This window comes from Sabethes cyaneus, chromosome 2, assembly GCF_943734655.1.
Source record: "Sabethes cyaneus chromosome 2, idSabCyanKW18_F2, whole genome shotgun sequence".
Classification (NCBI taxonomy): Eukaryota; Metazoa; Arthropoda; class Insecta; order Diptera; family Culicidae; genus Sabethes; species Sabethes cyaneus.
In genome coordinates this window covers 239,074,833-239,088,653 of record NC_071354.1, presented here as the reverse complement: position 1 = coordinate 239,088,653, position 13,821 = coordinate 239,074,833, and the positions used below count along the sequence as shown (strand labels likewise).

At 36.3% G+C, this 13,821-nt stretch overlaps 1 protein-coding gene across 4 annotated transcripts in view; it reads left to right on the top strand.

Annotated features, from left to right (window-relative positions):
• LOC128738489 (sorbin and SH3 domain-containing protein 1) overlaps positions 1-13,821 on the top strand; it is a 201,177-nt gene that overhangs the window by 92,477 nt on the left and 94,879 nt on the right. For 3 of the 4 annotated variants that reach the window (XM_053833677.1, XM_053833675.1, XM_053833674.1), the window contains exons 3-6: positions 362-550; positions 631-803; positions 996-1,068; positions 7,679-7,714. The exons of the other annotated variant lie outside the window; for it this stretch is intronic. In XM_053833677.1, the coding sequence (XP_053689652.1) occupies positions 669-803; positions 996-1,068; positions 7,679-7,714 (244 nt within the window). In that variant the 5' untranslated portion in view covers positions 362-550; positions 631-668. The remainder of the gene's footprint in view (positions 1-361; positions 551-630; positions 804-995; positions 1,069-7,678; positions 7,715-13,821) is intronic. 4 annotated transcript variants of the gene reach the window in all.

Here is a 13,821-nt window from a genome sequence, read left to right as displayed (position 1 = left end):
TTCTGCAGAACTTCGATTTATCATAGCTGATACGACCAGGTTTTCCCGTCGTAGCTCTCGCTGGTTATTTTTCTTTTTTTTCTCATCGGAAAGTTTCCGAACATTCCACCGTCAGCTTATATGCTGTGTAAAATATGCGAACTACCTAAAAGTAAGTGAAATTTATTGGCTTGCCTTCCGACCCATTATTATTACGATCTGCAGTAAGAAAAACGTACAAACTGTCTCAAAACTTCCCAGTTAGTGCAAGACCGTATATTGTGTGTGAGATCCTCGGAAGGATGACGGTAATTAATTTCTCATTACACTTTCCCGCTTGCCCGAATTCGACCGACCGTATTTGTCAAACCGGGGAAAACAGTGGACGGCAAAGTTAGCCAGCAGCTGGTGAATGCGTACGAATCCGCCAGCCAGTGCCAGTCCAATGTCTACCACCATCAGACGTCGACATCCAGCAGAACCGGTACGACTACGACCACGAACCGCCAGCAGCCGACATACCAGCGAACCGGAAGCGGAACCCGTCTCGGACGGGTCATCACAGAGCCAAGTACGAACGAAACCCGACCGAGTCTTGGAAATTGTGCTTGTTTGTTTTTTTATTTTTTTCCCTAAATTTTCATTCCGCAGGCCAATCCGTTCGGATCGACTATCTAAGCGAACCGGAGATGGACATCTCGTCGTCGGTTCGATCACGACACAGCAGCGCCGCATCACCCGCAGTGGCACAACAGCTGTCACCGAAAAAGGTCGACGGCATCGGACCGATGACCAGGGAGGGCATGCCACTGACACTCAGATCTGTAAGAGTTTACATTTTTCAGAAAGGTCCTTACTGAACCTTCTAATTAAGTTAACAAAAAAAATTTCTGTCAGATAAAATTTTTTAGTTTTTGAATCCTTCTAACGGTCGTTAAGGAATTAGTTTAAAAAAATTTATTTCACCTATCAAGCAGAATAATTTTATAACGGAGTACTTTTTTCCCGGCAACCAGGAAGTGGACGAAAACAATCAAGCCAAATGGTACAAAAAGATGTACCAAACTCTGCACAAAGCGCAGAATGACGGTAAATATCATCCATCAATTTTCCTCTATTATCTATCGGAATCATATCGATAAACTATACCAACTTCCATTCCGTTTCCGAAGCGACCATTCATCGCCGTTTATTTCTATTCAGTTCAGTTCAACTAATGTGTTGATTTGGCAAAATCCCCGATTAACCCGATCCTCCAGTTTTAATTTATCCCAGATGTCAAATCCATAAAGTTCGGGAAATTGATTAAATTGTTATCCAAATCCTTCCCAGACCCCGTTTCCCGTTTCAGCTTCCGAACGCTCGAAAAGCTTACCAAGCATCGAACTAAAACGCCCACCCCCGGGGGCGGTTGTCACGAAACCGTTCCGGTTTCAATCCACGGTTTGTCGAAAAGTCTTCGCAAAGTTTAATTAAATATAATTAATACTGAACAGTGATCGATTCGCTTTCGCTAAATAGCAGAAAGGAAGGAAAGCAGCAGCAGCCGTGGAGCTGTGCGGTGCGGTGCGCTGATAAATGTGAGGTTTTGAGCTCGTTGCGACCTCGCTCCGGGAAGCGGCCGATCAGAAACAATCAACCGCAAACATACCGATGCGATGGCGGCAACGATGGCGATGACAACCGATGCTAATGATGTTGTTGATGAGCTCTTTGGCAGTGCAATTCGATTTACCAGCACTAGCGATGCCCAAACTTAAACAAAAAATAGGGCACCCGACCTTTCAGAAGAACGTTTTGGCCTGGAAAAAAACGGAGAAATCGTAGGATGGCGAATCTATTATTACTTATCACAAAAATACCGGCCGATTAGGTTGAAAACTGTGGACTTTTGGATACAATTGGATTTAAAATCAATGTTGATATTAGACTAGATATTAGAATTGAAATTGAAATTGAAAGCGAGTAGACATAACTAGGAGATTTAAAAAGACCTGAATTTGGACTAAATTGGATTTGGGGCTTTACTACATATTGAACTGGAACATAAATTCAAAATAATTTGGACTGAAAGTTTCACTTGGAATTAGACACGCAAAATTTGAGGGTTTTTCTTAAATTGGAACTGAATTAGACTTGGAATTGAATTTGAAATTAAAGTTATAATTTGACTTGAAATTTTATTTAAAACTAAGCTCGAATTCAAACTTAAAATTGGCATTGAAACTGTACTTCAAATAGGACATAAATTGGATTTAATTTGGATTAGAAATTGTACTTGAATTACATTTGAAATCACACTTTCACTTGAACTTGAAATCAGAGTTTATATTTGACTTAAAACTGAACCTAAAATGGGGACTAAATTAGATTTGAAATTGAACTTAAAATCGGACATGCAGCGGAACTTGAATTCAAACTTGTAATTGAATCTGTCTTAATTTGAACTTGAGGTTTCACTTCAGACCGGATATGGTCACGAAATTAGACACGGCATTTTAAGTTTTACTTGAAATTAAGACTGAGATTTTTCTTCTTATTCTCTTACCGTTTTCTTGGTTTTCGTTCTCACTTTTCTTTCCGTGTTTCCCGTTTCATTGTTCCCTTTCGCTTCGTTTCCTGTCTCATTTTTCCTATTTTCAGTCCTGTTTTTTCTCATGTTCTAAGCTGGTTTTTTGTTATTTTCTTCCCTGTTTTCCGTCTTTTCTTTACGCTTGTTTCCTGCTTTTCGTTTGCAGTTTCCATCATTTCTTAACTTTTTTCCTCTCTTTTCCTTCTCGTTTTTCGTCCATTCCGTTTTTCCTCTTTTGATGCCCAGTTTTTCTGCCTTTGATGTCGCGTTTATGCTGTTTTTGGTTTCTATTTTTCTTTTCCTTTCCTTTTTATTCCATATCTCTTTACATTTTACTTCTTTCTCTTTCGGTTTCTGTTCAATGTTCTTGTTTTATGTCTCGTTTTCCCGTATTTTCCGTTCTCGTTTTGCCTTTCTTCTGTCCGCCGTTTCTTCTTTCTCTGTCTCCATCTTCTTCTTTCATACCCTATTTCTTTCCCTTTTCCTGGGTCGATATTGTTCTTTTCCGTTTTTGTCTTTTTTATCCTTTGCTTCATTTTTAGGCCGGTTTTTCCTCTTTTCCTGTCTCATTTTCGTTTTTTACGATTGCGAGTTTCGTCTTTTTTTTTCGGCCTGTTCGGCTTCGTTCTTCGATTCCATCTGTTCCGTTCTACCTTTTGTCATGCGCTGATTTTCCTTCTTTTCTGTTTCTTCTGTTACTTGTTCTGAATCAGTTTTTTCGGATCCCCTTTGTCTTCCGTTTTCTTTTTTTTCCGCTCTCGTTTCTCCATTTTGATGCTCCCGTTTCCAAATTTTCTTACCCTCTATTTTTCCTCCAGTGTTTCTCCTTTTTTGTCTTTTATTTTCTCTGTTCTTCATTTTTTTCCTGTCCAGCCTCTTGGGTTTCCTTGCCCCATTTTTTGCATTTGCACTTTTTCATCTTTTTTTCTTTATTTTTTATGCCAGTTTTTATTCTTTTTCTTTTTTGATTTTCTTTTTTCTGTCCATTGTTTCATCTTTCTCTGTCTCTTTCCTCGACTTTTGATGACTCGTTTTCCTCCCTTTTGCTACGTCCTGATTTTTATTTTCCGTCAAGTCATGTTTTCTCCATTTTTCCTCATTTTGGAGCTCGTTTTTCCCCTTTCCTATTGAGTAATTCTCGCTAAAACGAGACCACTACTAACACGAGGTCTTCAAATATTGGAACTTTTGCGCAATTGGTTGAAAATTGTTTAAAAAATAAGAATTAGACTTGACCATTCGTTCGCCAAGGGGCCTAACAGTTTCAAAAAAAGTTGAATTTTGAGTAAAACCTTGAGATCTATATCATATAATATTTCATAAATTTGTCATAAAACAACTTACAAATGGCACGGTTATGTAAATAAGAAGAATAGGGCTTTCAAATGGAGTCAAAAAATTTTTGGCGGCCACCTTGGATTTGGCCGCCATGTTGGATTTTAACAAAAAATCACCGTTTTCGCCATAATCCCCCCAACCGATTTTAATTTCAAGACCACCATCGGAAAGCTGAGAAAAAATGCTATAAGGAACATTTTTTGTTAAAATCCAATATGGCGACCAAATCCAAGATGGCTGCCAAAAATTGTTTACTCCATTTGAAGGCCCTGTTCTTTTTCTTTACTAAACTGGGTCATTTGTTAGTTGCTTCATGGCAAATTTATGAAATATCTCATGATATAGATCTCAAGGTATGCTCAAAAATCAACTTTTTAGGCCCCTTGGCGAACGAGAGGGGTCCACTATTTCAAGGTATCAAAAGTGTAATACTTATTTTTATAACATTTTCAACCAATTAAGCGCCAAAGCTCCAATATTTTTGAAGAATTCATGCCAGTAGTGGCCCCGTTTCAGCAAGAATTACTCTTTTCGTTTCTATCTTTTCCTACTTTTCTATTCCGTTTTTCATTTTCGTCTGTTTCGTTCTTCTCTTGTTATGTACTGCTTTTCCTCTTTTTCTGTAACGTTCTGTTTTTGGCGATCCCTTTTGTCTTCCGTTTTTTTTTCTGTGCCGCTTTTTCTCCTTTTCTGTTGTCCGTATTTCTCCGTTTTCATGCTCCCGTTTGCTCCTTTTCTATCTTGCTTTTACCTCCTTTTTTGTTTCTCACTTTTTTTAATTTCTCGTTTCTCGTTTTCTTCATTTTGCCATTTTCTTCTTCTTGGGTTTTCTTCTTTTTATTTTTCCGTTCTTAATTTTTTTCTCATTTGTCTTATTTTCCTTCTTTTATCCTCCCGTGTTCTATTTTTTTAGTTCTATTTTTTCTTGCCAGTTTTTTCTTCTTTTTCATATTTTTCCCCCCTTTTCCTGAGTCCCGACTATTTTTTTCGTTTTATTTCTGTTTTCATTTGTTTTTCTTCATTGTCATTGTTCATTGACGTTTTTTCTCTTTCCGATTTTCGTTTTTTTTGCTTTCTCATCACGTTTTTCGTTTTCGTCTGTTCCGTTCTGCCCATTGTTCTGCCCCGTTCTACTTTTCCGATGCCTTTTGTCTTGCATTTTCTTCATTTTTGGCACTTTAGATTTTTCCGATCCCTTTTGTGTTCCGTTTTCTTCCTTTTTTGTTTTTTTTCTGCTCTCGTTTCTTCATTTTTATGCGCCTGTTTCTTCCGTTTCTTATCCTCCTTCTCTATACTCCTTTTTCTCCTTTTCGGTCTTGTTTTTGCTCCTTTTATGACTAGTTTATCCTCATTTTCATCGCTTCCTCAGTTTATGTTACATTTTATTATTTTCTTTACCGTTTCCCGTCTTTTCTCTCCTCTTTTTTCGCTTCTTTTTCGATTACGGCTCGTTTTTCGGTCGCTTTTACCCTGTTTTTTGGCTTCCTTTTTTACCTTTTCTTTCCCGTTTTTCTGTTTGAGCTTTCGTTTCACGTCTTTTACTCTTTTGTTCTATCTTTTTCTTCTTTTTCCTTTTGGTTTGGTTTTCTTGTTTCTGGTTCCGTATTCCCTGCCGCGTTTTTCCTCTTTTTCTCTCTCGTTTTTCCTTTTTTCTGTCCGTTATTTCCTCTTTCTTCGTTCCATTCTTCTTCTTTTCATGTCTCATTTTTCTCCCTTTTCATGAGTCCTGATCCTCGTTTTTCCTCTTTTACTGCCTCGTTTTCGACTTTTTTCAGTCACAGGTTTTGTTTTCACCTTTCGTTTTATCCCGTTTTTCGTTTTCGTTCGTTCCTTCCTCCTTTTCTTTTACATTGTGTTTGTTGATCTTGTTTTTCTGTCTCTATTTTTATGCTCCCGTTTTCTCCTTTTCCTTTTCTCTTTTTCCATACAATTTCTTCTCTTTTTCTGTTCCGTTTTTCCTCCCTCCCTTCAATTTCAATCTCGTTTTGATCGCTTTCTTCTTTTCTCTAGTTTTCCGTCTTTTCTCTTCGTTTTTTTCTTCGTTCTTCGCTTTTTACTGTCCAATCTCCTCGTTTTTTGGTCTCGTTTTCTTTCCTTTGTCCTCCCATTTACTATAGTACATTTCCACTTTGTTTTTCGCTTTTTATGTTCGTTTTGTCTCCCATTCTGTCGGGTTTTTTCGTTCATTTTTCCCTTTTTTGCCAGTTTTTATTCCTTTTTTCATTCGCCCTTTTCTTTTTTATTATCCCGTTTATCCACTATTTGTCACGTTTGCCTTTGTCTGGACTATGTCTTAAACCATCTGTGATTAACTAGCAATTTGGCTAGATTTTTTGGTTCATGAGATAAGAATCTTTGATTTAGAAACTGACAAACAAGAAGAAAATATTTCAGAAAATTCCCATGTGCAAAACATAATTTTTCGACTTTTCCTTGGAGTTTTTCACCCTTACTTGACTTGAAATTCGACTTAAAAATCGTTATGAATTGGTTTCGAACTTCAAACTTGAGGTTTAAACTAAAATGAGTGCTTTAATTGGTCTTGAAATGGTTCTTAAAGCCGGAATTAAAGTTAGACATGAATTAAGTTTAAAATTCACTTGGAAACTGTATTTGGATTGGACATGAAATCGGTTTTGAATGTGTTTTTTTCTGATTAATCAATGCCAGTCAAAGTTTCCTATCATTTTTACTTTTGTTCCTTCTTTTGAAACGATTACTCGAACCAAATTTACTTCGAGTATTTACTCAAGACAAACATAAGATTATCAAGAAGATAAGATTATCAGAGAACATGTTCAAAATTAAATTTCGACTAGAGTTTACTTTTCCTTCGGTAGAAGTTCCTTTTCTCGGCAAAAAAAACAGTGAATGGAGTGAGTTCCGTCTCTAGAGAAAAGAATGCACATTCCTAGAATCACCCAACCAAACCAAGCCATAGCTTAAATATGCGAGTCGTCGTCGTCAGTTTGGTCGGTCGTAAGAGGCAAAAACCATCCACCATAACTGGGTTTTGCACGATGATGAAGCTGGTGATCCCTTCCAGTTGCCTGCCGGTCCTCCGTCCCGTCCTTCAGCAGCAAGTCACGTCTTTTCTGATCAAAACCATTCAGTAGAGTTGATTCGGCGAAACTTCACCTCCCTTTACAAGGGATATCCTTAAAGTTGCACTTGACTCTCGCTTGATGCATCGACAACCGACCGACCGACCGACCGACGGACGACGAAGAGCAACTGCACACAATCCATCGTCATCGTCATCGTCTTCTTTTCAGAGGATCGACTACTGCTTGCGGGAAACCTCAAAACGGCACTACTAAAAAGCAAACAAAAAACAGAAAATCGCATATGGCGAAAAGTATGCTCAACTGCGAGGATGAAATCACATCACACCGGTGAAAGTAGTGGAAGGGATAAATTACCGGAGCTATCAAGAAAGTATGTTCCTCGTAGGAAGATGCCGTGCAGTTACAATCACCTATCCGTGTTAGAACTCTCTCAAGCTGGTGCTGCTGCTGCTTCCTTCCTTCCGAATAACTGGTACTACTCGAAAAGACTGCATTAACATGCGATGGCAAAGATATCGCTCGGAACGGAACGGTCTCGTGACGCCCACGACTCGTTTCGCCCAAATCAGACACGTACCTATCCACTAGCGTAGTATGTCCTAGCGAAAGAAGTCAAGAAAATGAAAAACTTTTTCCACACACTTACACACACACAAACTAGCTAACTACCGAAATTTTATTCCATTCTGTATTTTCTTTTCTCCCTTCAAACTTTTTCCAGATGACTTCGTGACCGTACGATACAAAACACGTCGAGGTGATAAATTACTCTCAGCATTCACACGCATGCAAACATATACCTACATATACATATATATACACGTATATCTCATCCGCTTAATTCATAAGCTTTTCCGAGCAGACGTTTTTGCAAAAGTTTGCTGCATTTTGCTGCGCGGTGCACAGACTGTTGTAACAGGCTTTACTAATTACTTTTCTCGGCTCGACCTTCGAGCCATTATACGGCCGCCTGCTGTACGACGTCTGTACAAGCATAAAGGATATTTAGTTTTATTCAATTGCCATCGGTTGCTTTCCCATAACTAAAAACATATTATCTTTTGCCTAATAAGTTTAGAGCAGAAAGCACTGTGCATGTCGCTAATTGTTTAAGTTCATACGTATTTAGTTTAGATCGTATTTTTGTTTGCTACAGTCAAATTGACTTATGATGGGGGAGGAAAATTGGAATTTTTAATTTGATTCGAATGAGAGTCGCATATTTTCAATTGCAAAATTCACACCTTTCGTGGTAGAAATCTGATATATTTTTAAAATACTACTTCTTCATTCCTGAAATCTTGTTTGAAAAATATTTGTCCTCAATCCTTTTCATATAGTTATACTAAGGCTACGAGACTAGTCGTTAAAATTAAAATTAAAATTTCAAAAAAAAAAATTAAGTTAAAATTTCACTTGTTTGAGAATAGTTCTTTCAGGAGAATTGTTTAATTATTCGGTATAATAACCATGCGTCTACTTTTGCTTTGGAGTCGATGGAGGGACTTCGTTAATATTGCTAATAATTATTATCATGAGTATAGATGATACGACTACAGTCAAAAATAATCTGAGGGTTGAATTCCTACCAAAAAAGGAGGACGGCTGTACTCGTAGTTTAAAAAGGGCATTGGTTTAGGTCAACGGTCCTCATGAATACTAGAAATTATTGTTCACTGAAAATTTAAAAACTCAACATCACCATCAAATTTAAAAAACCAGAGAAGAAGACGCATAGTTGAACAACTAGAATTTTTTTCTCACGTAAATCCAGAACACAAATGTCTAAATCCAGAGCGTAGGTGCGAGCCCCACGTGCCATTGCACAACCCAACATATTTTTGGTCATTATCGAAATTTTCCAGTTCGCCCAATTAATCATTCTTCGCATCAGACACTTCCTCCTTTCCCAAGATAGTATACGTTTTGTAATCGTAAACGAGTAATTAAAAAGAAAAAAATACTCGGTGGTTGTTAACTGCGAAACTTGCCGGAGCGACTGTCGGCAACGCACTACTTGTTTCTATCGCACTGATCGAGTAGATAACAGTCTATCTTCTCGGCGATAGAAGCAAAGAGCAGTCATACGAAAAACAATATCGTCTCATAGTAGTGTGTGCTGCGTATGTACGGGAATGATAGAGTTGGGAAAATAAAACAAAACTAGGTATTAGACTACCTATTATAACGGGCCCAACAGTTTAATGAGTAAAACATTCGGGTACCAATCGAAAGAGCGTGAGTGCGAGCCCTACTTGTCATTACACAACCCAATGTATTTCCATTCTATATCAAAACTTTCCATTTCATCCAATTATTCATTCGTTGCATCAGATATTTCCGCCCTTTCCAGACTCTTATTGCATTAGCTTATAAAATGATTGCAGGATTGGAAAGATGCATGCCCAAAAGAGTAAAAGAATAACTAAAAGAGTCCAAAAAGCATCACATCAAAAAGAATTCAAAACAAGTGCATAAAAATTTGAAAAAAATATTTTAAGACATCCCAAACAAGTTCAAACAATCCTTGAAAAGAGTATAAAAAGTCCAAAATCTGTAAAAAACGATTCAAAAAAGCTCATGCAAAAAAAGTCCAATGAGAATTCAAATAAAATCCCTGATCAGTCGAGAACCAGTCCAAAACAAACCTAAAAAATTATCGAAAAGAATGCAAAAACAGTCCCACAAGCGATTTAACCGAATCTATAAAATGCCCGAAAAGAATTTGAAAAGAGTCCAAAACGAATCCAAAACGAATCCAAAACCAAGAATTCAAATCTAGTCCGTGAAAAAATATTTTTAAGAAAATCCAAAAATAGTCCAAAATCAGTACAAAAGCCTAAAAATATTCCCAAATCAGTCCAAAAACATTGCAAAACAGTTCAAAACAACCTTAAGAAATCCATGAAGAAGTTCCACAAAAAAATCTAGAAAAAGAAGAGTCCCAAAAGGGCTTGAAAAGAGTCCAAAAAAGCCATAATTAATCCAATAGACTCCAGCTAAGTTCAGGACAAGCTCAAAAATAGTCCAAAAGGGTTTGAAAAGAGTCAAAAACAGCACGAAATTCGACAATTGAGAAACATTAAGAATATTGCCACTTTCTTCAAACAATCAAAAGGTATTCAAAATAAGCTCAGGTAAAAAAGAGTTAGGAATTCAAATCGATGAGCAATCGAAAACCAATCCAAAACAAGCCCAAACCGATTTAACCAAATCTATAAAAAGCCCCAAAAGTTTCCAAAACGAATCCAAAAACAAGAATTCAAAATTATGAAATAGTTAAAAAATATTTTAAAAGAAAATCCAAAAATAGTCCAAAAACAGTTCTTTAGCGACCTAACAGAATCTAGCAACGCCTGAAAATAATCCTAAATCGGTCCAAAAACCTTGCAAAACAGTTCAAAACAACCCTAACAAATCCATGAAGAAGTTCCACAGAAAAATCTAGGAAAAGAATGTCTTTTTGGGCTCTTTTAATATACTTGTGGACTGCTTTTGAACTTACTTTATACATTTTAGAACTCTTTTCGGGCTGATTTTGATTCCTTTGGGCCCAACCTTTTCGGATTCGTTTTTCGACTTCGTCTGAAGAATTTGGGACTGTTTTCGAATTGTTTTGGCCTTTTTTTGGACTTTTTTAAACTCTATTTGGATCTTTTTCGACTGCTTAATTCGTTTTGAACTTTTTTCGAACCTTGAAACTTTTGGAAACTTTCTGGAGTTTGTTTTGAATTATTTTTGGACCTTTTTTGAACTAATTTTGGACTCTCTTTGGACTCATTCTGAACTCTCATCAGACGTGTCTGACATTTTCCGACTAATTTTGAACTCTTTTTAGGCGCTTTTCGAATTTTTTTAAACAGTTTTTGCGGATTATTTTGGTTATAAACTATTGAATTCTTTTTGAACTTTCTTTGGGCATTTCATACTCTTTCCTAATCGTTTTGAACTCTTTTTGGACTTCTTTTGATCTAATTTTGGACGACTATTGTAGGTCTCTTTGAAAATTCTTTGTGGATTCTTGTAGGTTTGATTTCGGCTCTTTCTATACTCTTTTTGAAGAGTTTTTGGATTCTTTATAAGCTTTTTCTGACATTTTTGAACTCTTTTTGGACTGTATCAGTACTGATTTTGGACTAGTTCCAGACTCTTTCTGGATTCAGATTAAACTCTTTTCGTCTCTTATGGACATTGCTTGACTCTTTTTGGACTGTTTTAAACTGGCTTTATGCACTCTTTTATCAATTTTTTTTAATTTTTTGAAGACAGAAACACGACGTTGGTTAATTTTTTTGGGTTAATTTGAAAGACTTTTTAGATGTTTTCTATATATTTTTTGTACTGTTTTTGGGCTTAAGTTGTGCCTTTTTGACATCTTCTTGAACTTTCTTAAGACATTTCGAACCGTTTCAACTCGTTTTGAACTCGTTTTGAACTCTTTTTAGATACGAGTTAAGTTAGAAAAGTTTTCCGATTTTTTCTTCTTAGATTTTGCTTAAAATCTTTTCGACTTCTTTGATTATTCTTTTTTTGGACTGCTTTTGAGCAGGGATGGTTCGATCACTTTGACTCAATTTTGATTCATTTGACAGTAGCGTCCTAACCGAGCAAAATTTGACAAATTGATATATGCGTTATTTGTAGATAATAACTAGATCTACAATTTTGCTGAATAAAGTTTTGCTGTATCTTTTGTAGTTACGGTGCTACAATGCTAGTACCTCATTAGTAACTAAATGAACGTTCATTTAGTTACTAAAGAAGTACTAGCATTGTAGCGCCGTAACTACAAAAGTTACAGCAACAATTTATTCAGCAAAATTGTAAATAATAACGAGTTCTACAAATGTCTCATACATAACTTTGTCAAATTTTACTCGGCTGAGACGGTAGTGCCAAATGAATCAAAATTGAGTCAAAGTGATCGAACCATCCCTGCTTTTGAGTGACTAATTTTTTTCTCTTTTTCAGTTCTTTTTGTAACCTTTTGAATTTTTTTTGCGAATTTTTCGAATCTTTTGTGGATTTTTAGACTGGCTTTGGATGTTTTCCGACTCTTTTGAAACTTTTTTTTAACTCTTAGGCCCTATTCTCATATTCTCATAGCTTCTTCACCTTTTTTGGGTGAGAACACAATTTGTGGTTCTGAAAGTCACCCAAGTAGCTCTAGTCACCTGAGTGACTGTCGAGATCAAGTAGGGGCTGTAAAATGAAGTGAGGGTGACTGTAAGAATAGGATCCGTGAGTGAAATGAGGATATTCAGGTTACTGTGAGCATAGTTTTCGAGCTCTCTGTAGTTATTTCTGGACTCCTTCCGTTTCGCTTTTGAACTTTTTTTCGACTTTGGACTCGGTTTTAACTCTGTTGGACAGTTTTATCATTTTGGGCTGTTTACTAGTTTAGGTTCCGTTTAGACTAGTTTAGATCCTGTTTAAATTATTTTCGACTATTTTGAACATGGTTTGACTCCTTTTGGACTTCTTTTGTACTGATTTTCAATGACCATTTTTGACTGTTTGTAAATTCTTTTTGGGTTCTTTTTGGGTTCTTGCCAATTCGATTTTGAACCCTTTGCGGATTTTATTAAACACTTTTGGGACTTTTTTAAGATTCTCTGCGCTCGTTTCCGATTATTTTTTTGACTTTTTGAACTCTTTTTGAACTCATTCCAGACTTTTTTGGACTCTTTGTGAACTCTTTTTAGATTTGTTTTAATCTTTTTTAGACATTGTTGGACTTGTTGGACTCGTTTCAGACTTCGACTTTGCAATTATTTAAAATCTGTTTTAACTTTTTTCGATTTTTCTACATTCTTCAACTCTTTTTAAACTATTTTTGTATTGGTTTTGGATGACTCTTTTTAGATTCTTTGTGAATTCGTTCTTGAGCTTTTCGGGCGCCTTTTGAACTTTCTTTGTACTGATTTTAGACAGATTTTCTACTCTTCTGGGACTCGTTATGGACTCTCCATGGACTCTTTTTGTGGTCAAAAAAGTCAAAATCAATTCAAATAGACTCCAGCTAAGTTCGTTACAAGCTCAAAACTAGTCCAAAAGTGTTTGAAAAGAGTCAAAAACAGCACAAAATTCGACAAGTTAGAAGCATTAAGAATGTTGCCAAATGTTGTCAGGACCTATTAAGTAATAATATACTGAAACGGTATTGTTAAAGAAGCAAAAAAAAATATTTTTCTGTTGCTGCAATATAGCTCAAAGCAAAGTTATAAATGGTTAAGGCAAATCCAAAAAGCGTCTAAAATACGTCGAAAAAAAAATTTTTTTAGAATGGAAAAGAAATATCCAAAACAAGTCCAAAAAGAGAGGGGTCAATCCCGGCGTATGGATTAGCATTCACACCTCTCACGCCGAAAACCCGGGTTCAAATCCCAACCCCGCAGAAGTCACGAATGACTTAAGCTGTAAAGCGACTATAATCAAAAAAGTCCAAAAAGAGTACAAAAAACAATCCAAAAAGTGTCTAAAACTAGTCCACAAATAATTAAAACCACGAAACAAATCCAAAAAAGTGAAAAGAACGTCCGAGAAGAATTCAAAGTTAGTCAAAAATAAGCCCAAACAAGTCTAAAAAAATTGTTGAAAAGAGTCCAAAAACAGTCTACAAGCAGCTAAACAGTATCTAAAAGAACCTAAAAAATTTAAAAAGGCTTTTAAAATGAGTCCAAGAGGAGTTTAGGAATAGTCCAACAACAGTTTAAAAAGAGTCTAAAATCAGTTTAGTTAGCAATCCAACCTCATCAAGAGTCCAAGAAGAAGTTCCACAAAAAAGTAAAAGAAAGGAGGAGTCCAAAAAGGGATTGAAAACAGTCCAAGAAGAGGTCAAAAACAATTCAAAGAGAGTCCCCA